General features: G+C 41.4%; 2 protein-coding genes across 6 annotated transcripts in view; one reads left to right on the top strand and one right to left on the bottom strand.

Annotated features, from left to right (window-relative positions):
- The window catches only part of LOC117892167 (transcription-associated protein 1), a 95426-nt gene extending 93057 nt beyond the window's left edge, over positions 1-2369 (bottom strand). The window contains 1 exon segment of the mRNA XM_034798233.1: positions 2040-2369. Coding sequence (XP_034654124.1) covers positions 2040-2276 — 237 coding nt within the window. The 5' untranslated portion in view covers positions 2277-2369.
- An 8931-nt stretch (positions 2370-11300) lies between these two features.
- LOC117890215 (G protein-coupled receptor kinase 1) overlaps positions 11301-24623 on the top strand; it is a 62300-nt gene continuing 48977 nt past the window's right edge. Inside the window, exons 1-5 of one of the 5 annotated variants that reach the window (XM_034794953.1) lie at positions 11301-11570; positions 22418-22494; positions 22554-22627; positions 23989-24090; positions 24182-24256. In XM_034794953.1, the coding sequence (XP_034650844.1) occupies positions 11458-11570; positions 22418-22494; positions 22554-22627; positions 23989-24090; positions 24182-24256 (441 nt within the window). In that variant the 5' untranslated portion in view covers positions 11301-11457. The remainder of the gene's footprint in view (positions 11571-22417; positions 22495-22553; positions 22628-23988; positions 24091-24181; positions 24257-24623) is intronic. The other 4 variants (XM_034794949.1, XM_034794948.1, XM_034794951.1 and 1 more) reach the window with 4 other exon arrangements.

Below are 24623 nucleotides of genomic sequence, written 5' to 3'. Positions count from 1 at the left end.
ACGTATTCTCTACCGAGAACTCTCTAATCTCTTCAAAATTGTGGTTGAGAGATTTCCGCCCTTTCTGGGGTCAGAATAAGGCGGCGCGAAGTGTATACACTTGTGACAGTGTAATATTACAGAAGTCGGTTCGCAAAACTTGATTGAGTTTCAGGCGTTCATCAGAACGCACAGACGGACAGTCGTACGGACATAGCTAAATCGACTTGGCTGTTGATAATGATCAAGAATATATATTCTGTACAAGGTCGGAAACGTTTCCTTCTGTGTTGCATTCTTAGATCACAAATAGAGGACACCCTGCCCACCCTTTACTTTTGGAGTCCCAAACCTACATTCCGTAGGGAATGACCATATCTATCAGATCACCAAATTGGGATCCGATTGGATCATTATTATGGCCACAATGAAGAAATTAATTGCCCATCCCGTCATGCAGCTTATATTTATTTTTTGCACATTCTCTCATTCACACTCTGCTTCGCGCAGTGGCAGAGGCCTCCGCCTCTGACACGTCTCTGCTTCTGCCTCTGCCGCGTCTCTGCCCTGACTCTGCAGTATGTTGCTCTAGGGGAGGGTGGCGGGCTAAAGGAGCTTGTTGGCGTGAGTAGTGTTGTTGATGTAGATGACAGATGAAGAAAAAATTTTAAATTTGACAAATAACCGCTAAGGTGCTGATGTAGTACTGAGTGCCGGGTATAAAAGTTGTGACGCGTAAGAAGCGTCTCACACGTCCCTTCTCGTTTCTCTTCGAGTACCGAGTTTAAAAACGAGAAGAGACGTGTGAGACGCTTCTTACGCGTCACAACTTTTAGTTTTCTTTTATCTTCAAAATTGTAGATTTGGGAGGTTTTCGCCCTTTTGCGGGGACGGAAGGGGGCGTCGCTCATTTTTGAAATACACTTGTAACAGTGTGAGCATACAGAAATCTGGATGCAAAATTTGGTGGCTCTAGCTTTTATAGTCTCCGAGATAGAGGCGCTCAACAAGACGGACGGACAGACGGACGGACGGACAGACAGACATGGCTCAATCGACTCGACTATTGATGCTGATCAAGAATATATATACTTTATGGGGTCGGAAACGTTTCCTTCTGTGCGTTACATACAACCGTTATTCCCCACAAATACAAAATACCCTATTTACTCTTCGAGTAATGGGTATAAAAATGATTTCCCCATGCACACATTTTAATTTGGTTAGTCGACAAAATAAAATAGTTTCAGCGGAGATTCCATCAAATGATTAATATCTGTTCGATATAATTCACACTAATATAATGCATGGACCTTGCGGTGATCTGAATCGAAGAGGGAATATTGATAATGGTGGAGAATCATTCGTGATAAAAAGCAACAATGTAGAAATTGGCTTTGAAAAGCGATGGGTGGTAAAAAATTCGCCTCTGATAAGCAGAACTTTCAATCCACACATTAATGTTGAGTTCTGTAACACAGTGAAATCTATCAAATGCATTTGCAAGTATGTACAGTAAGCACACATATTATTCGTACACCATCATCACCCTAGTTTGAACACCTATGTAAGTATAACTTGGCGTACGGTCAACATAAACAGAAAATGTTAATTTAATTATATCTACTATTTGTTAATGAAAAAAGTTTTTAAGTTTTTCGCACATAAATTATTCGCACAGCCGACCGATTCCTTAAGTAAAATTAAAATATTAAAGTTAATCCTTTTTTGCTTAAGTTAATTTTTATAAGGATACCATAGAAGAAAATTAGAAACTTTTTTCATAAACATAGACATAGTAGATATGTTGATCTTTGATACAACATTTTTTACTTTTTCTGTTTACGTTGACCGTACGCCAAGTTATAGGTGTTCAAACTAGGGTGATGATGGTGTACGAATAATATGTGTGCTTACTGTATATATGTACATATGTATGTATGTATGAAAATGGGGGTTTGCAAACGACCCAAGCTAGTCCACAAGTATGTACATACATATGTACATATAAATTAATATTAATGTATAAGATATTTATGTACATATTTGAAAAAACTCACATGTTGCATTGTGTTTTCTTGAATGAACTGAGGTTCGCCTTCTTGCAGTATACGCATAAATATTTTTAGTGAAGTTTCCAAGAACGATGGGTACGATGAGCTTTGAATTATCATTTCAAAATGTTCGCTTAGTTCTTGTGTGGCTTTTAACTTGATTTCTTCTTTTGCAGAGGGGTCATTAAGAATATTCAAATAATTTCGAAAAGTATTTACAGGAATACTTTCACTGGCCGACATTTTTATAATTTTATTAGCTTGATAGCCTTTTGTTTTCTAAAATAAGCCGGTGTAAACAACATTTAATATTTCAGTATGAACTATCATTTTAGTCCGTGGTTATGCCAGGGATGAAAAGTCAACACAAATAAATGGAACTTTTGAAATATTTCGAAATATGGAAAAGGAACACTTATAGCCGTTTCACACTGGGGACCATCCACCATCCATTTCTGGGATGATCCGTAAGGTTTTGCCGTTCCGACAATGTCCCATTTATTCCACCATCCATCTGGGATGTTCCTAGTTTGCACGTTCCCATGCGATATTTATTGGATTATTTTCAAATAAAACCATAAATAATTGGCATTGGAAAAAATTAAATTTACTGCGAAAATGTAAACACTTTTCTATTTCTAGTGTTGTTTGCCGAACAACTCTTTTTTTGAGTTAAAAATTTTCAGTAACTTTTTATAATATTCAACACAAAACTGAAGTACCTGGTCAATGCGGACTCATCTCTGCGACCAACCAATTTCGCTGTAGCGATTAAATAAAAAAAAAAAAAAGAATGTAAACAATAACTGACAGAATGAGAGGAAGACATTGTCGCAGAGTAGAGCGGGCTTATTCAAAAATAAAATCAAATAAAAATGGAACGAGAAGAATTAATTTCATCATTGTGGCTATAATAATGGTCCAATCGGATCTCAATTTGGTGATCTGATAGATATGGTCATTCCCTACGGAATATCGTTTTTAGGTTTGTGAGGTTTTCGCCCTTTTGCGGGGGCGTGGCTCATTTCTTAAATACACTTGTAACAGTGTGAGTATACAGAAGTCTGGATGCAAAATTTTGTGGCTCTAGCTTTTATGGTCTCTGGGATCCAGGCGCTCATAAGGACGGACGGACGGACGGACGGACAGACAGACATGGCTCAATCGACTCGGCTAGTGATGCTGATCAAGAATATATATACTTTATGGGGTCGGAAACGTTTCCTTCTGTGCGTTACATACAACCGTTATTCCCCACAAATACAAAATACCCTATTTACTCTTCGAGTACCGGGTATAAAAATGGAACAAGGATCAGAAAATAGCGGTGGTAAGTAATATCTATCTATCTATATATATAAAAGAAAGTCGTATTTGGTTCAACACTTATAACTCGAGAACGGCTGCTCCGATTGCCATGGTTTTTGATTTGTTGGATTTGTTTCCGTCGCGAGTAGCAGAATACATCTTAAAATTAACTTATGGGATGTTTGTTGCGGCCTTAAAGCCAAAACTTTATTATACCCGGTACTCGAAGAGTAAATAGGGTATATTGTATTTGTGCGAATAAAGATAACAGAAAACTAAAAACACCATTCTTTAGGGAATGACCATGTCTGTCAGATCACCAAATTGGGATCCGATTGGATCATTATTATAGCCACAATGAAGAAATTAATTTGCAGAGGCCAAACCCACCCCGTCCCGCAGCATATATTTGTTTTACACATTCTCTCATTCACACTCTGCTTCGCGCAGTTTATGGCCTCTGCCCCTGACACGTCTCTGCCACTGCCTCTGCCGCTGCCTCTGCCTCTGCCGCGACTCTGCCCTGACTCTGCAAAGTGGTCTCTAGGGGAGGGTGGCGAGCTAAAGGAGCGTGTTGGCGTGAATAGTGTTGTTGATGTAGATGACAGATGAAGAAAAAATGTAAAATTTGACAAATAACCGCTAAGTTGCAGATGTAGTACTGAGTGCCGGGTATAAAAGTTGTGACGCGTAAGAAGCGTCTCACACGTCCCTTCTTGTTTTTTTCTGAAGACATCATGTGTGTGTTCAGAAATTTGTCAAAAAAGTTCATTTGTTGTTCCTTTGAATTTGTTTAATCATATTTAATATTTGTTTTATTTATTTGTTTAATTTTGTATTAATCATTTTAATAACAATGCCGCGTCCTAGAAGATCTAATCTTTCCCAGCGAATCCTTAATGCAAATAGGCAACGGAATATCGCGAGTCAATTATCTGATGGAGAACGAGAAATTGCACGAGAACAGCGCCGCGTTAGTATGGAGCCAAGAAGGTCCTTAATTCGTGCTTCTCAAACACAAGAGCAAAGAGAGAGAAATCGTCGATTATCGTACAGATGAACAGAGGAATAATCTTCGAAGTGCAAGAAGAAATGGTTCAAGTATTGATTTGAATCGAGAAGCGTTTCTGTATGATTGCACCATCGACTACAGCTTGCATCGTTTAGTTTGCATTGGTCCAATGGACGTTGTTTGCCAGCATTGTGGAGCATTGAAGTTTGCTGGTGAAACGCCTGGTTTGTGCTGCCTTAGTGGTAAAGTGAAATTGCCATTATTGGTCCCGCCACCAGAGCCATTGTGCTCCCTGCTTTATGGCGAAACACTAGAATCACGACATTTTCTAGCGAACACTCAAAAATACAATGTCTGTTTCCAAATGACTTCATTTGGGGCGGAAATGATCGAAGAACACAGATATAATCCGACATTTAAGGTAATCTTATCTATCTTCTATATATATATAAGAAAGTCTAACTACATATATAACACTATATCTAACTATACATCACGACATTTTCTAGCGAACACTCAAAAATACAATTATCGAAGAACACAGATATAATCCGACATTTAAGGTAATCTTATCTATATGTATAAAAGAAAGTCTAACTATAACTATGGTTTTGACTTTACAGATGCAAGGCCAGATTTACCATCGCATTGGATCATTGCAACCTATAGAAGATGCACAGCATAAATTCTTGCAAATATACTTCATGGGCAATATGGAAGAACAACTTGACAGGCGTCAAGGGATCAACACAGCTACGAAGAGAGCAATTCTCCAAGATCTGCAGAAAACGCTTTATGAACATCACGCATTGGTCAGGCTGTTCAAGACTGCTTTAGAGCGCATGCCAAGTGATTGCAATTCGGTCAAGTCAATTAAATACATTTGCAAATATGTCACGAAAGGGAGCGACATGGCGGTTTTTGGTATCCAAACATCCAATACCAACGATGAAATCACGCGCTATCAAGTTAGTACTTTTTATACCCGGTACTTGAAGAGTAAATAGGGTATATTGTATTTGTGCACAAAGTGAATGTATATAACGCACAGAAGGAAACGTCTCCGACCCCATAAAGTATATGTATATGTTCTTGATCAGCATCAATAGCCGAGTCGATTGAGCCATGTCTGTCAGTCCGTCCGTCTGTCCGACTGTCCGTCTGTCCGTCCGTCTTGTTGAGCGCCTGGATCTCAGAGACCATAAAAGCTAGAGCCACCAAATTTTGCATCCAGACTTCTGTATGCTCACACTGTTACAAGTGTATTTCAAAAATGAGCCACGCCCCCTTCCGCCCCCGCAAAAGGGCAAAACCTCCCAAATCTACGATTTTGAAGATAAAAGAAAACTAAAAACGCCATTCCGTAGGGAATGACCATATCTATCAGATTACCAAATTGGGATCGGATTGAATCATTAATCTAGACACAATGAAGAAATTTATTTGCAGTGGCTAAGCCCACCCTTTCCCACAGCATTCACACTCTGCTTCGCGCTGTTTATGGCCTGGCCCCTGACACGTCACTGCCTCTGCCTCTGCCGCTGCCTCCATTTCTCCATTGTGGCTATAATAATGATCCAATCGGATCCCAATTTGGTGATCTGATAGATATGGTCATTCCCTACAGAATGGCGTTTTTATACCCGGTACTCGAAGAGTAAATAGGGTATATTGTATTTGTGCGGATAACGGTTGTATGTAACGCACAGAAGGAAACGTTTCCGACCCCATAAAGTATATATATTCTTGATCAGCATCAATAGCCGAGTCGATTGAGCCATGTCTGTCTGTCCGTCTGTCCGTCCGTCCGTCTGTCCGTCTGTCCGTCTTGTTTGTCGGCTAGTTCTCAGAGACTATAAGAGCTAGAGCCACCAAATTTTGGCACCAGACTGCTGTATGCTCACACTGAAACCAGTGTATTTCAAAAATGAGCCCCGCCCCCTTCCGCCCCCGCAAAAGAGCGAAAACCTCCCAAATCTACAATTTTAAAGATAACAGAAAACTAAAAACGCCATTCCGTAGGGAATGACCATATCTATCAGATCACCAAATTGGGATCCGATTGGATCATTATTATAGCCACAATGGAGAAATTAATTTTCAGTGGCCAAACCCACCCCGTCCCGCAGCATTTACACTCTGCTTCGCGCTGTTTATGGCCTGGCCCCTGACACGTCACTGCCTCTGCCTCTGCCGCTGCCTCCATTTCTCCATTGTGGCTATAATAATGATCCAATCGGATCCCAATTTGGTGATCTGATAGATATGGTCATTCCCTACAGAATGGCGTTTTTATACCCGGTACTCGAAGAGTAAATAGGGTATATTGTATTTGTGCGGATAACGGTTGTATGTAACGCACAGAAGGAAACGTTTCCGACCCCATAAAGTATATATATTCTTGATCAGCATCAATAGCCGAGTCGATTGAGCCATGTCTCTCTGTCCGTCTGTCCGTCTTGTTTGTCGGCTAGTTCTCAGAGACTATAAGAGCTAGAGCACCCAAATTTTGGCACCAGACTGCTGTATGCTCACACTGAAACCAGTGTATTTCAAAAATGAGCCCCGCCCCCTTCCGACCCCGCAAAAGGGCGAAAACCTCCCAAATCTACAATTTTAAAGATAACAGAAAACTAAAAACGCCATTCCGTAGGGAATGACCATATCTATCAGATCACCAAATTGGGATCCGATTGGATCATTATTATAGCCACAATGGAGAAATTAATTTTCAGTGGCCAAACCCACCCCGTCCCGCAGCATTTACACTCTGCTTCGCGCTGTTTATGGCCTGGCCCCTGACACGTCACTGCCTCTGCCGCTACCTCTGCCTCTGCCGCTGCCTCTGCCGCGACTCTGCAGTGTGTGTTTCTAGGGAAGGGTGGCGAGCTAAAGGAGCGTGTTGGCGTGAGTAGTGTTGTTGATGTAGATGACAGATGAAGAAAAAATGTAAAATTTGACAAATATCCGCTAAAGTGCAGATGTAGTACTGAGTGCCGGGTATAAAAGTTGTGACGCGTAAGAAGCGTCTCACACGTCCCTTCTCGTTAGTTTTCTGTTATCTTCAAAATTGTAGATTTGGGAGGTTTTCGCCCTTTTGCGGGGTCGGAAGGGGGCGGGGCTCATTTTTGAAATACACTGGTTTCAGTGTGAGCATACAGCAGTCTGGTGCCAAAATTTGGGTGCTCTAGCTCTTATAGTCTCTGAGAACTAGCCGACAAACAAGACGGACAGACGGACAGAGAGACATGGCTCAATCGACTCGGCTATTGATGCTGATCAAGAATATATATACTTTATGGGGTCGGAAACGTTTCCTTCTGTGCGTTACATACAACCGTTATCCGCACAAATCCAATATACCCTATTTACTCTTCGAGTACCGGGTATAAAAATATAAATATTAACAAAACACCGCTAACGTGCAGATGCAGTACTGAGTGCCGGGTATTAAAGTTGTGACGCGTAAGAAGCGTCTCACACGTCCCTTCTCGTTTGTTTCTATCTATATAAACATATTATTTTGTATCATTGTTTTACGTTCATCAAAGCCTAAATTAGTTCAGCTAAAAAGTAACACGACATTTATTGACTGTTAGGCGGTGCGAAGTTCGCCGGGTCAGCTAGTACATATATTTGAGTTGTTACAAAATAACATTAGTATTTCTAATATTTCTAGTAATTTTGCAGAAAAGAAGAGAAGAGCAGATGGCTGGGTGAAATGGTCATCGGAGATGAAGAGCCTTCTGATAGACCTCTGGCAGGAGAATATTGAAGATCTGCGTGGAGCCCGTACAAACTCCCACGTCTACATGGAGGTTGCACAGGCCATGAAGGAGACTGGGCTCAATACGGTGGAGTACCAGCCTTTATAATTGTGATGGTCGACTGCCTCAGCTCCTGGTGGTTTTATTTATGTGTTTTATGTGAAATCCATCTCAAATAAAAAGAAAACCAATGTACATGCATATCTGTAGATGTACATACATACATACATACATATATACATACAGTAAGCACACATATTATTCGTACACCATCATCACCCTAGTTTGAACACCTATAACTTGGCGTACGGTCAACGTAAACCGAAAAAGTTAATTTTGTATCAAAGATCAATATACCTACTATATGTTTATGAAAAAAGTTTCTACATTTCTTCTATGGTATCCTTATAAAAATGATGGTGATGATGGTGTACGAATAATATGTGTGCTTACTGTATGTATGTATAATGGATTTTTCTATTGCTTTCTTACCATTTGCATCTAGACGCTGTGGAAACCCAATCTCTTCGAGTCCTTGGACACATTCGTAAATTTTCTCGGAAGTAAGATAGTTCGGAGAAATATACATACTCCTCAGAGAAAAACTCAAGCAGGATATTATACACGATGTTTCCTTATACAAAGAAATGGCGATATGTTTTTCCAGAGAAATTGAGGCTCGGCAGTTCGTTTCCTTTATTTGCAGCACTTCCAAACGTTGCACCAAAACAGAAAATCAAAACCATCTTCCTGGCGTCAGTGTTTTCAACAAAGATATCCATTCCATTATCTCCTCCTCGTCAATGTTGTCCTCTTCGTTATCATTCATGTCCAGCAACATTATTAGCTTAGGCAAGAAAATATTCAGATGCTGAATAACAGTCATAACCATTGCTACATTACTAGTATTCATTTCAATTTTAAGAATTAAACAAATTTTCCTCCGCCCGATATTATGAGCATCAGCGGTTTTTTCAAGTTTGCCCAATTGTAATAAAAACGAGAAGGGACGTGTGAGACGCTTCTTACGCGTCACAACTTTTATACCCGTCACTCAGTACTACATCTGCAACTTAGCGGTTATTTGTCAAATTTTACATTTTTTCTTCATCTGTCATCTACATCAACAACACTATTCACGCCAACACGCTCCTTAAGCTCGCCACCCTCCCCTAGAGACACACTTTGCAGAGTCAGGGCAGAGTCGCGGCAGAGGCAGAGGCAGCGGCAGAGGCAGTGGCAGAGACGTGTCAGGGGCAGAGGCCATAAACTGCGCGAAGCAGAGTGTGAATGAGAGAATGTGTAAAACAAATATATGCTGCGGGACGGGGTGGGTTTGGCCTCTGCAAATTAATTTCTTCATTGTGGCTATAATAATGATCCAATGATCCTTAATTTGGTGATCTGATAGATATGGTCATTCCCTACGGAATGGCGTTTTTAGTTTTCTGCTATCTTCAAAATTGTAGATTTTGGTTTTCGCCCTTTTGCGGAGGCGGAAGGGGGCGTGGCTCTTTTTTGAAATACACTTGTAACAGTGTGAGTACACAGAAGTATGGATGCAAAATTTGGTGGCTCTAGCTTTTATGGTCTCTGAGATCCAGGCGATCAACAAGACGGACGGACAGACGGACGGACATACAGACATGGCTCAATCGACTCGGCTATTGATGCTGATCAAGAAAATATACATACATATACTTTATTGGGTCGGAAACGTTTCCTTCTGTGCGTTACATACAACCGTTATTCGCACAAATACAATATACCCTATTTACTCTTCGAGTACCGGGTATAAAAAGTATACTTGCAACACAAAAGCCGTTGTTGGTGGAAGCTCGTGCCACGTGTTGAGTACTTTTGAGGTTATGAAAATCAATTAATTAACTAATCGTGCAAAATACACACAAAATTGATAATTTTATTATTATTAATAAAATAGGAATGATTACTAGATAGCAAAATAATAATTGTCAACGTTACTACTACATTTGATGCATAAACAATAATGATGGCCGAAAACTATATAGGGATAGAGAGAAGTCTTATTGTGTGAGAGAAACAGGAGACCGGTTTCGTTCTCATCCCTACTCCGTGCTATTTACTGGGTCAGAAGTGACACCTGTAGACAAATGGCGGGGATAACTAATTAAATGACGATTAATCAGTTATCGACCGGTGATGAAAAATGATTAAAAAATAGGGGTTGGTGTTGTTATTTTTTAATGCAACATAATAAAATAAATAAATACATTTAAAAAAAATTAAAGAAAAATGTTAAAATGTTAAAATTTATTTTTTTTTACTTGTCCCGAGTTTTTATATTTAAAATTTTGTAAAAAACACCCAACAAAAATCAACATTTTTGAATTTCAAAGCTTAATGTATTTGAACCTGTAAGCTAAAAATACAAAGTATGGGTATACATTATAAATACATTATAATCAGCTTTATGGAATGGCTAGGCGTATTACAACGAAAAGTAAGATACTTAAGATGTGCGATAAAAAGAAGCGCTACCTCTAAAAATCCGTTACAAAAAATACCAGACCTTAACGGTCTTTAAAAAAAATGTAAGGCCCTCAGTCTATAAGAAAAAGTCGGTTTGCTTCGAAGCAAGTGAACGGGTGTTTCACATCTCTCAAAAGTTACCACCGTTCCCTCGGGATGAGCTCAGTGTGCAGAACTAAATCTAGTTCCAACTAAGCACTCCGTCAAAATTCTTGGTTTGTACGCCGACACCGAAGGACATTTCTACCACAAAATTGCATAGATAACAAAAAAGAAAAAAAAAATGTTTAAATGTATAGTTTTGTAATATATTTTATTATTGCAACTGATTAAAATTGTACAATTCATATAAAAATGTATGGTCATCAAATTTTTTTTGGACGGATGGTGCAATAGGTACTTTACTTCTTTAATAAATTCCCACCGTTCCTGTGCTCTGTATTCAAAGCAGGGCTCGGCCTATTTATTTTGCACCCACGTACACGTGCATAGCAGTGATTCGTACCTGTCTTCGGACGAAAAAGCAAAAACGGCTCGTGAATGAATGCGTGCCATTATAAAGCCAAATCCAAACCGATTTAAGGAGTACCATACATGGTGGAGTATATCGATGTTTGTTAGCTTTTGCTTGCAAACTGCTGATAAGAGGAAGAAGTGCTTAAAGAAAAAATATACATACTATTTATTATTGTTGTCAGTAACAAAGTATTTTAATTGGTTAAAAAACATAGTGTTTGGTAATGGTTTAGCATCCAAGTAAACTTAAACATCAGAAAATTTATGTGAATGAAAGAGGAGTCAACATAAACATAAATAAATTAACGCTATGGCAGACTTGGAAGCTGTTTTGGCTGATGTCAGCTATCTGATGGCAATGGAAAAGTCAAAATGCACACCAGCTGCAAGGGCCAGCAAGAAATTAACTCTACCAGACCCCAGGTACTCTATTAATATGCGACCATTTATACATACAAATATGCACATCCATAAATGCAAATTCTATACACCCATCTTTCCACATGTACAAATGTACATACATATGTACATACAGATGTACATATGTGGAGATAAGTTGCAAGCATGTTTACACTTGTAAAACAGTTTGTTTAACATGCATAAGAGTATTTAAGATTCAATGATTTTTCAACGCACTAAAAGCAGGACAACGTAGAAATACATTGTGCTTTTGTGTCGATTTGATATGTTTTTTACAAAGTAATTATTAATTTTTACGTGTATAAACATATGTACATATGTATGTAAATTAAAAAAACAATTTAAAGTACTTGTATGTACATATGTATGTATGCATATGTATATATCTGTCAGTGTGTATTATAGTTAATCGCAATTCTACATTTGTATCTACAAATGTCGAATATCTTTTATACCTGGTACTCGAAGAGTAAATAGGGGATATTGCATTTGTGCTCAAACGTTAATTAACATATGTACATATGTATGTGACGCACAGAAGGAAGTATTTCCGACCCCATAATGTAAACATATATTACATTCTTAATCAGCATCAATAGCCGAGTCGATATAGCCATGTCTGTCCCTCCTTTTTTTCGGTTATTCTTAAAGACTAAGAGCTAGAGCAACCAAATATGCATCCAGACTGCTGTGATATCACACTGATACAAGTGTATTTAAAAATTTGGCTCCGCTAAAATCTCTTACATCCACAAGAAGCCTGCCCCCACCTCCTTTCAACAGCTTTGTTTATTCTTGCTCAATCTTTTTCGCACTTTCGCACACTCGTTCAGAATGCGTTTCTGGGGGAGGGTGTCGAGCTAAAAGGGGCTTGAGGGTGTGAGAGGTGATGTAGATTTAGATAACAGATGTAGACCAAATTTAAAATGTATGTAATTTCATATGTATACTGAGTACCGGGTCTAAAAGTTGTGACGCATTCCAATAAGCATCCTAAGAAGTATGCACCGTGCATTAGTGCTCTTACGGCTTCTTCGCTGCCGTATTGTTGCCAATAATTGTAATGCGTTTACTTAGGCTTGGAACGCAGGGGGTGAGAGGGATGGATCAGAGCTGTGGGCGGAGAACCACCAAGATCGAACGGACCGTGTCCGAACAATTATATTTTACGAGTGCTTTATTCCCAAGCATACGTAGCTTTGCGGGTGTGTTGCCAAACAAAATTAGTATGTTGGTAAGCTTCGAATACATGCATATTTCAATAATTTGCACTATTTCAAATATACATATGCACATATGCATATATGTATGTACATATTTATACCCGGTACTCGAAGAGTAAATAGGGTATATTGTATTTGTGGGGAATAACGGTTGTATGTAACGCACAGAAGGAAACGTTTCCGACCCCATAAAGTATATACATATATTCTTGATCAGCATCAATAGACGAGTCAATAGAGCCATGTCTGTCTGTCAGTCCGTCCGTCTGTCCGTCCGTCTGTCTTGTTGAGCGCCTGGATCACAGAGACCATAAGAGCTAGAGCCACCAATTTTTGTACCATACTTCTGTATGCTCACACTGTTACAAGTGTATTTCAAAAATGAGCTTCGCCCCCTTCCGCCCCCGCAAAAGGGCGAAAACCTCCCAAACCTACAAAAGAAAACTAAAAACGTCATTCCGTAGGGAATGACCATATCTATCAGATCACCAAATTGGGATCCGATTGGACCATTATTATGGTCACAATGAAGAAATTAATTTGCAGTGGCTAAACCCACCCTGTCCCGCAGCTTTTGTTGCTTTTTTCACATTCTCTCACTCACACTCTGCTTCGCGCGGCCTCTGCCTCTACCGCGAGTCTGCAGGAAAGGGGAGCGAGCTAAAGGAGCGTGTTGGTGTGAGAAGTGTTGTAGATGTAGATGACAGATAAAGAAAAAAAGTACAACTTTACTAAATACCGCTAAGGTGCAGATGAAGTACTGAGTGCCGGGTGTAAAAGTTGTGACGCGTAAGAAGCGTCTCACAAGTCCCTTCTCGTTAGTTTTCTTTTATCTTCAAAATTGGAAGGTTTTCGCCCTTTTACGTGGGCAGAAGGGGGCGGGGCTCATTTTTGAAATACACTTACAACAGTGTGAGCATACAGAAGTCTGGATGCAAAATTTGGTGGCTCTAGGTTTTATAGTCTCTGAGATCCAGGCGCTCATAAGGACGGACGCACGGACAGACAGACAGACAGACATAGACTCGGCTATTGATGCTGATCAAGAATATAAATACTTTATGGGGTCAGAAACGTTTCCTTCTGTGCGTTACATACAACGGTTATTCGCACAAATACAATATACCCTATTTACTCTTCGAGTACCGAGTATAATTATAATTTGATATTAAAACATAATTCCAGCATACTTAATAATATAATACAATATTTTTTATACCCGGTACTCGAAGAGTAAATAGGGTATATTGTATTTGTGCGAATTACGGTTGTATGTAACGCACAGAAGGAAACGTTTCCGACCCCATAAAGTATATATATTCTTGATCAGCATCAATAGCCGAGTCTATGTCTGTCTATCTGTCTGTCCGTCTGTCCGTCCTGATGAGCGCCTGGTACTCAGAGACCATAAGAGCTAGACCCACCAAATTTTGCATCCATACTTCTGTATGCTCACACTGTTACAAGTGTATTTCAAATGGCTTAATGGCTTCGATGGCTTAAAGGTGGAGAAGTTTAATTTCTCTTATGCCAGGGAGATATCCTCTTTCAAGATTAGCGTGTCTCCAACTCATTTCGAGACCATTTGCTCATCCAAATTTTGGCCAGAGCACCTGGTTGTGAAAGAGTTTAAGGCTAAGAAGAAAAATAGGCCCCCCATAACTCTTCCTAGTAGTGAGGCCAGTGCTCCTTCCTCCTCTACTCTTTCCTCTTCTGCTTATTCCTCCTCTGATCTGCCCACCTCTTCCCACTGCAATTCCTCGCAGTCAAAAAACGAATTTCCCTCGTTGTAGCCTATCAAAATGCTCGCGGCTTACGTAGTAAGCTGAGCACACTTTTTATGGATAGTTTCACATTTTCATCCCATGTTATTGTGTTTACCGAAACCTGGTTAAAGCCGGACATTCTTAGTTCCGAAGTTTTGGCAGATAGGTACACAATTTATAGGAATGATCGTTCGTCTCGGCGTGGAGGAGGCGTTCTGATTGCAGTAAACTCTTACTTCACGTCGGAACTTTTCATAGTCCAGGTTTCACAAGACTTGGAATTCCTCTGTGTTAGACTAATTCTTCCCGGCCAGTCTATTTATGTCACTTGCTCGTATATTCCACCGACTTCGGATGTATTAATATACGAGCAGCACTTGTCCGCCTAAAAAACTGTATCTTCCTCGCTATCTGACAAAGACCATTTAATAGTTCTTGGGGATTTCAACCTGCCAGGTACTGTTTGGTCTTCGGTTAACGAGTCAAATAACCTTGTGCCCATGTCACCACATGATTTTATTGATGGCTTATTAGACCTATCCCTGTCTCAAGTCAACCATGTGAAAAACTCCTTGGGTCGATTGCTTGATCTGTGCTTTGTCTCGGATCCGACCTTATCGTTGTTAACACGAGCACTCCCGCTCACTATTCCTGAAGACTGCTATCATCCTACTTTCGAAGTGTCGGTAGATATTGGACCTACTGTATCGGATCGTGCGGGTAGGCTATCTGAACGAGTCCGCTGCTTTCGTAAAGCCGAGTTTACGAAGCTCAATAACTTAATTAGGGATTTTGATTGGTCCGCTCTGTACTCGTGCACTGACGTCATTGAAGGCACAAACATTTTTTACAATGTACTTGACACAATTTTTGACACGTGTGTCCCACTCTCATGTCCGACTAGATCTGCGAAACCTCCTTGGTTCACCAAAGAGTTATCCAGTCTAAAGAACCTAAAATCAAGACTATTTAAAAAATCTCAAGAAGTTGGTTCTCCCTCTTCTCTTTCTAATTACTTAATAGCTCGGTCAAATTTCACTTTTCTTAATGCTCAATGCTATAGGAACTACCTACTTCGATGCAGGATACGTTTTTTACAGGACCCTACACAGCTTTACAGCTTTGTAAACAGTAAGCGTAGAACGTCCGCACATCCATTATCGCTATCATTTTTCAATATGTCGGCAAACAATGATCAGGCAATCGCCAATCTTTTTGCACAATTTTTTCAAACCACCTATTCCCAGGAAAGCTACAGAGGCACTATGTATCCATATAGTTTACCAAGGTCGAATGGCATTTTCTGCCCTATGTTAAATGAAGGCTCCTTACTTCATGAACTTAAATTAGTTAAGCCGGTATTTTCACCGGGCCCTGACGGAGTTCCCGGCTGTGTACTCAGGTACTGTGCCGAGTCTCTGTGCGGACCTTTGCTTAAATTATTCAATCTTTCCATCCATTCTTCTAGCTTTCCCCCCATCTGGAAGGAATCCTTTATAATTCCTCTCCATAAGAAAGGTAGCAAGTCTGACGCCAAAAAATATAGAGGTATATCTAAGTTATCCGCTATTCCTAAAATGTTCGAGAAAATTTTAACTCCGCACTTGCAACATCTTTGCAAATCACTTATATCTCCAGCTCAGCACGGATTTATACGGCGACGATCAACAACCACTAATCTTTTAGAGTTCACCTCCTTTGTCATTAAAGGATTCCAAGGTAACTTGCAGACGGAAGTTATTTACACTGACTTCAGTAAGGCATTCGATTCTGTAAACCACTCTCTTCTTGCACAAAAGCTCGACCTTCTAGGGTTTCCGCCCAATCTGTTGAGATGGATTTCTAGCTACCTGTGTTCTAGGTCTCAAAGGGTCCTTTCCTCCTTATCTTTACCTGTCATGGTTACTTCTGGAGTACCACAGGGTAGCCATTTAGGCCCCTTACTTTTCACACTCTTTATTAATGACCTGCCTTCTGTCTTAACAAATTCTCGAATACTTATGTATGCGGATGATGTTAAGCTCTGTGTCCAGTATAAGGACATCTCATTTCACTCTCGCTTGCAATCTGATCTCAATAGCTTTTTCAGTCATGGTGTTGCGCAAATATGTTACACCTTAATGCCTCGAAGTGCAAAGTAATGACTTTTCATCGCTCCAGCCCCTTACTGGCACCTTACACCCTCTGCGGTAGTTCTCTTGAGAGAATTACATTAGTTGATGATCTTGGTGTTAAACTAGACCCCAAGTTAAAGTTTTCTGAACACATTTCTACCATGGTAAATAAAGCCATGGGTGTGCTTGGGTTTATAAAGAGGTGGTCAAAGGAATTTGATGACCCCTATATAACGAAGACTCTCTAATCTCGCTTGTTCGTCCGATTTTAGAATACGGCTCATGTGTATGGTGCCCTCAGTACAACATACATCAGGACCGTATTGAATCAGTACAGAAAAACTTCTTATTATTTGCCCTACGGGGCCTCAACTGTGATGCAACTGTGAGACCGCCATCCTACCGTAGTAGACTTCTTTTAATAAATCTTCCATCCTTAGTTAGTCGTAGAAAAATGCTTGGTGTAATTGTTATGCACAACTTGATCAAGGGGGATGTAGACAGCCCTGACTTGTTGAGCCGCGTAAACTTTATGATTCCCATTAGACCCACTAGAAACTATATTCCTTTGTTCCTTCCAATGTGTAGATCGAATTATGCCTTGCACGAGCCCTTTAGAGTGTTATGCTCGGATTATAATTCTCTCTATCACATTATATCCTCGACTCACTCCCTTCCTCTTCTTAAATCTCTTATACTAGCCTACCTCTCCCGTAGTTAATTTAATTTTTGACTTTGATAATTTTGCTTGCTTAGCTATAGTTGCTCTAGTTTAGTTGTGTTTAGTTCTAATTTTCCTCGAATATTAGCCTAACATCTATCTTTCCTGCATGCTCGCGACCGGTTCGGTTAATCGAGCCGCGCGTCATGCGGCAGCGCCCCTCGGTCGGTTGGGCGGGAGGAGGGTTGCGTTCTGCTGGGTTCCGCGCGTAACAGGCTTTGGCTTGGTGTCGCATGGGCCCCTCTGCCCCTGACACTTCTCTGCCTCTGCCTCTGCCGCGACTCTGCAGTGTGTGTCTATAGGGGAGGGTGGCGAGCTAAAGGAGCGTGTTGGCGTGAGCAGTGTTGTTGATGTAGATGACAGATGAAGAAAAAATGTAAAATTTGACAAATAACCGCTAAAGTGCAGATGTAGTACTGAGTGCCGGGTATAAAAGTTGTGACGCGTAAGAAGCGTCTCTCACGTCCCTTCTCGTTTTTTTAATTTTTTTTATCCGTGTTTCAACTTTATTTAAGATTTTTTTTTCGCAGACAATTATTAAATTTCCTCTTTGGGTACTTGGCAATCTTATTTCAGTTATCTTATAATTATGTTATTGTGAATAGTTTTGTTATGGGTAGCTGCTTAGTTTCAGGGGAGGTCCAGCGGGTGATCTCTTTTAAGTCTTCTTGTGGTTGTGCTGTTGTCCAGCAGGCCAATAGCTAGGTTGTTATCGTGCTGGTGCAGACGTGTGAGGTACCTGGTGCTACTCTCAGTGATCACTTCCGTTACCCACGGTATGTTGAGGACACTGTGGATTGTGGCATTGTCGTGGTAAATATGTGGATTACCGACAATTCGGAGGGCTTTATTTTGGAAAATTTGTATGATCAGCCGGTTACTTGGTTTGGCAGTTCCCCACAGTTGTATGCCGTATGCCCATATTGGTTTAATGATCGCCTTGTAGACAAGCAGCTTTGACCGCAGGTTGAGTTTGCTTTTGCGGCGAATTATGCTTTCTTTTCTTAAGCAGGTGAGCCCTCCAGGTAAGCCTCCTGTCTAGTGTCATGCCAAGGTATTTCGGCGTTTCTTCATCCGGGATAATGACCCCTTCCAGGTATACAGCTGGACAGTTACCCGGCCTTAACGCGAATGTGGTGGCTGTGGACTTATAGTAGACCGCGATGTTCCACCTCCTCTACCAGTTGTTGATTAAATCCAGCTCTGCTTGCATTATTTTAGAGACCCGTCCGGCGTATCAGCAGTGGCTACGAATGCTGTGTCATCAGCGTAGGTGGCGATGAGTAGGTCGGTGCTCTCAATCACTGGCAGGTCTGCAGTGTAAAGATTGTAAAGCAGTGGGCCGAGCACACTGCCTTGGGGGACGCCAGCTCTGATGCTCTTCAGTGTTGAGCTCGCATTTCCGCATTTCGCAAAGAATTGTCTGTCAGCCAAGTATGAGGCAAGGAACGCGTAGTAGGCCTGCGGTAGATTCCTCCTGATTTTGAAGAGTAGCCCGGTGTGCCAGACTCGGTCAAATGCATGTTTAACATCAAGCATTACAACGCAGCTGTATTTCTTGCACTCAAAAGCGTCGAGGATACGTTGGACGATTCTGTGGCATTGCTCCGGGGTTCCATGACCACGCCTAAAGCCGAACTGGGGGATCGGGGATCAAATTAGCCTCGTACAATACTGGCAACACTCTACGCAATAATACTCTTTCGATTATTTTGGAGAGCGTCGATAAGAGGCAAGATTGGCCTCTGGTTTCCCAGGCTTTGGTATCATTACTACCTAGGCTCGTTTCCATTGCGCTGGAAAGTGCCCAATCTGCAGACATCTGTTAAAGAGCTTAGTGATAAGTTCAATGCAGACTGGGGGTAGCAGCTTCAGTGCGATTGCATTGATGCCATCATAGCCTGGCGCTTTATTGTCCCTAAGCGCGGAAATGCATTCCTTCGTCTCATCTACCTGTATCGTGGGTATTTGACTGCTGCCTTCTTGAGTGATAGTTGGTTCCTGTTCTGTCTCGGTGTGCATCTAATACGGGGAGTGAAGACGCTCTCCAGATGTTAACGCCATGGCGGCTCTTTTCAAGGATGCCTTGTCACGTGGGTTCCTTGTAAGGAACCAGACTCGCCTGAGTCTTCGTTTTGCATGTAGTAGTTCGGCGATCTGGGGGCTCCATAGGTGCATTTCCCTGTCAAGGATCCTAGGTCGGTGCCGATGACTAATTGTCATGGCCGCATATGCAGCTGCTTGGTGAATGTTGTTGGTAAGCGCGTCAATAGCAGCCTCAACATCCTGGCCACTGTCTAAGATTGGATTTAGGTTGGTGTTTCCGATCAGCCAGCGTTGGTACTTAGCAGCATCAGCAGGTTGTATACATAAGCCTCTTGCGCGCTGAGCTCATCACTACTGGGGCGTTTATGAGCAGTTTAACCGCGCTGTGGTCAGAGAAGAGGTCCTCGTCTGCCACAGTTTGTATTATTCCTGGGTCCACGCCACGGGAAATTGCAAAGTCCAGAACGTCTGGAACCCTCTGCGCATCGGTCGGCCAGTAAGTTGACGCACCAGTAGAGTGACAGTTCAGGTTATTAGACTGTATCTGTCTGTATAGCGCTCGTCCCTTGGGGTTGTTGACTCTGGAGCCCCACCAGAAGTGCTTCGCGTTGAAATCACCGCCGATGATAAATCTACTACGAAGTAGGTTTATCAGTTGAGCATACTCCTCATCTCTCGCATTGTGCCTTGGTGGACAATAGGCGGCAGCGATCGTAAGCTCTCAAAGCGCGGTGTTGACTCTGATGGATGCACATTGCACCCAGTCCTCCTGAATAGGTGGTAGTTCTGTGTACTGTAAATTGCTTTTGACCAGGATGGCCGCTCCGCCTCGGGCTCTTCCGTTGGGATGGTTAGAGTAGATGAGATCATAACCTCTTATGGTGAAATACGACCTTGACGAGAAGTGCGTCTCGGAAATGAACAATATCTCGATTTGATTGGTCTTACAATAGTGCTCAACCTCTGGCCTGCTATTGCAGAGGCTGTTCGCATTCCATTTGGTAACTTTTAAGTCTATTTGCATAGCTTCGACATGACTGTAGCCAACATGTTTGTCATTTGGCTAAACATTTTGTCGAGCATCCTCTCCATCATTGACTCCAGACGCAAAACTACTGCATCTAGTTGATTTTCATGCGTTGGGACCGATTGGGGCACCTGATTATTTTCACTATTGTTGCAGCCTCTGGCGGCATCGGCATAGCTAAAGTTGGGTCTGACACTTGGCAATGGATTGCCCGTTGGCACCCTGTTAGCCTGGTACTGAGTCCTGGTTTACCTTGGTGCTGCCAGGTTTTTAGCCTTTTTATAGGCTGGACATCCCTTGTAGGAAGCAGCATGATCGCCTTTACAATGTAGGCAGAGAGCCGGGTCGTTTTTGCCCTTGTCGCATGTGTTGGACGCATGGTCACCTCCGCATTTTACACATCACTCCTCTAATCGGCAATATCGTTGGCTGTGCCCAAAACGTTGGCTACGGTAGCACTGCACCACATCATCAAATTTCAGAGGTGGCTCAACAGTGATAACTGAGTGGCAAATCCTTTTGATGCTAAAGGCCTCTTTGTTGTTGCTGGCCGGTTTACAAAGAAGATGCAGTACCGCTGTTTCTTCGACTTGTTGACCAGGTTATGGACATCCCTAGCGACGTGGCCTTGGCTTCGTAGAGCTGCCTTAATATCTTCGATTTCTGTAGAGTAGTGTAATCCCTTGATGACGACACGATATGGCCGCTCATCTCTGGGCTGGAAGGTCTGGTACCTTTTCCCTGTTTCATCCCGGTACTTCTTCAGCGCCGTGTAGCTTGCCTTCTCATTTGTCATCACCCTAATGTTGTTGTTACTGGTTGCCCTGTACGTGAATTCCTTACCCGCTCCGATAACCTGGGCAATGGCACTGGTGAACATTTTAATGTTTGTCACATCAGGGATGAAGATTGTCGGGGGCTTAATTGCTTTGGGTTGAGGTTCCTGCTTCGGCTTTTGAGCTGGTATTTGAGCTGGTTGGTCATCTTTAGAGGAGTCCTCCTCATTGGACTGAGCCGCAAATCTGTTGTTGCATAGCGCTGCCCTCACTGCAGAGCTAGTACTGGACCCATCTAGTTGTTCGGCGGGAGTCTGCTTACGGGCATTCTTCCTTTTGATTTCCTCAGGCTCAGTTTCTGAGCTGGAGCCTTCAGTTTCTGACGCATATTCCAGTGTGTTGACTTTCGTCAGCTTCTTGATCCCCTACAATTCCTTATGGTTCGTTTTGGGGCTTGCCAGTCCATAAATTTAACAGGTGGTGGATCAGGTGGAGCGGGGGGAGCAGGGGGAGCAGGGGGAGCAGGGGCCATGCTGCTGTCCATCTACTCGGCGTCAGCCCCGACGAAGTTGAATGCGGTAATTGGTGTTTGATGTTTTCGCAGTTTTTGGCAGCAGATGACGAGATAACGCACCAAAACCAAATTAATTTCTTCATTGTGGCTGTAATAATGATCCAATCGGATCCCAATTTGGTGATCTGATTCTGTTATCTTCAAAATTGTAGATTTGGGAGGTTTTCGCCTATTTGCAGGGGGCGGGGCTCATTTTTGAAATACACTGGTTTCAGTGTGAGCATACAGCAGTCTGAATGCAAAATTTGGTGGCTCTAGCTCTTATAGTCTCTGAGAACTAGCCGACAAACAAGACGGACGGACGGACGGACGGACAGACAGACATGGCTCAATCGACTCGGCTATTGATGCTGATCAAGAATATATATACTTTACGGGGTCGGAAACGTTTCCTTCTGTGCGTTACATACATTCACTTTGTGCACAAATACAATATACCCTGTTTACTCTTCGAGTACCTGGTATAAAAATAATAATATTCAACATAAAGTACCTGGTCAATGCGGAACATCGTCAGTGACCAACCAATTTCGCTGTAGCGATTGAATGCCAAAAAAAAAATATCGTATAAACTAATACATGTGGAAATTTCTGTCATTTTAGTGTTAGAAGCGTTATGTACAAATATTTGGAAAAAGAAAGCCAACTCAACTTTCATAAAATTTTTAACGAAGTTTTAGGTAAGTATTTGTTACCTATGTGCATAATTTATTGCCTGATATTGATATTTTTGTTGTAGGTTACCTGCTGTTTAAAGATTTTTGTGAAAACGACTCGGATGAACCTATCCAACAACTGAAGTTCTATGAGCAGGTGCAACAATCTGGACTTATATATATATATTATTCTATGTACTTATAGCTATCAAGCCGCACCATCAAAACCGCATGTTAATGTTTGTATATTTTTTTTGCAAAGCATCCTCTCTGTTTTGAAGTACTCTAGTCGAAACTGGGTGTACATTTTTGAGAAATTATAGTTATACCCGGTATGCGAAGAGTAAATAGGGTATATTGTATTTATGCACAAAATGGATGTACATACATACATATGTAACGCACAGAAGGAGACGTTCCCGACCCCATATAGTATATGTATTCTTGATTAGCATCAATAGCCTATAGATCCTATATCTGTCTGTCTGACTGTCCGTCTTTCCATCCGTCCGTCTTGTTGCGAGCCTGGATCTCAGACTATAAAAGATAGAGCCACCTAAAATTTCCTCCAGACTTCTGTGATATTAAACTGATACAAGAAAGATACAAGAAAATTAAAAAGCCATTCCGTAGGGAATAACCATATCTATCAGATCATCAGATATCTAGAACGAGAAAGGACGTGTGAGACGCTTCTTACGCGTCTCAGCCTTTATACCCGGCACTCAGTACTACATCTGCACCTTAGCGGTTATTTGTCAAATTTTACATTTTTTCTTCATCTGTCATCTAAATCAACAACACTGCTCACGCCAACACGCTCCTTGAGCTCGCCACTCTCCCCTAGAGCAACACACTGCAGAGTCAGGGCAGAGGCCTCTGCTACTGCGCTAAGCAGAGTGTGAATGAGAGAATGTGCAAAAAACAAATATAAGCTGCGGGACGGGGTGGATTTTGCCACTGCTAATTAATTTCTTCATTCTGGCTATAACAATGATCCTATCTGATCCCAATTCGGTGATCTAATATATATAATCATTCCCTACGGAATGGCGTTTTTAGTTTTCTTTTATCTTCAAAATTTTAGATTTGGGAGGTTTTCACTCTTTTGCGTGGGCGGAAGGGGGCGGGGCTCATTTTTGAAATACACTGATTTAACTCTTGCTTTAAGTCTCTGAGAACTAGCCGAGAAACAAGACGGACAGACGGACGGACAGACGGACGGACGGACAGACATGGCTCTATCGACTCGTCTATTGATGCTGATCAAGAATATATATACGTTATGGGGTCGGAAACGTTTCCTTCTGTGCGTTTCATACATCCACTTTGTGCACCAATACAATATACCCCATTTACTCTTCGAGTACCGGGTATAAAAAATAAGATTTCCCCGAAAAGCAATAACTCATCCCTAATGTGAATAGGCTATAAAAGTAGTGACGCTACTTTAGCAGCTTCTCGCAACGTTCCTTTTGGTACTTAATTCTCTATATGTTTGTATATCTGTTTTTTTAGATAAAATGCTTCGAAAAAACAGAATGTTATGAAGAACGTAAAAAACTGGCAAGGGAAATCTATGACAACTTTATAATGGAGGAAATGCTCTCACACACTTATGTAAGTAGTCTTTGCTGATAATCTAAGCGGTTAATAAATTAATAAGTTACAAATTAATAAAATTTTTTGATTAATAAATTGTTTATTTTAGGAATATTCCAAAGATGCTGTTGCAAGTGTTCAAAAATATTTATTAAAAAATGAAGTTCCGGTGGATTTGTTTGAAGTAAGACTTTTAATGTAAACATCATATCTCTTACGATGCTCTTATTTTTCAAAAGCACAATTTCGACAAGTTACTAGGGCTGTCGCTATTTTTTTTACATATTTTTTGTATACCTGGTACTCAAAGGGTTAAGGGGTCCGACCCCATAAAGTTTATATATAATCTTGATCAGCATCAGCCGAGTCGCTATAGCCATGTCTGCCTGCCCGCCCGTCTCTCCGTCCGTCTTGTTGAGCGGCTGGATCTCAAAAAGTATAAAAGCTAGAGCCACCCAAATTTGCATACAGATGACTCACACTGTTACAAGTGCGCTTCGCCCGACCATTCCACACCCGCAAAGAAAAAAAAAATTAGAAGGGACGCTTCT

The sequence above is a fragment of the Drosophila subobscura genome, chromosome E (genome assembly GCF_008121235.1).
Source record: "Drosophila subobscura isolate 14011-0131.10 chromosome E, UCBerk_Dsub_1.0, whole genome shotgun sequence".
Lineage (NCBI taxonomy): Eukaryota > Metazoa > Arthropoda > Insecta > Diptera > Drosophilidae > Drosophila > Drosophila subobscura.
Note: the sequence above shows the minus strand (reverse complement) of the source record. Positions and strands in the feature narration are given on the sequence as shown.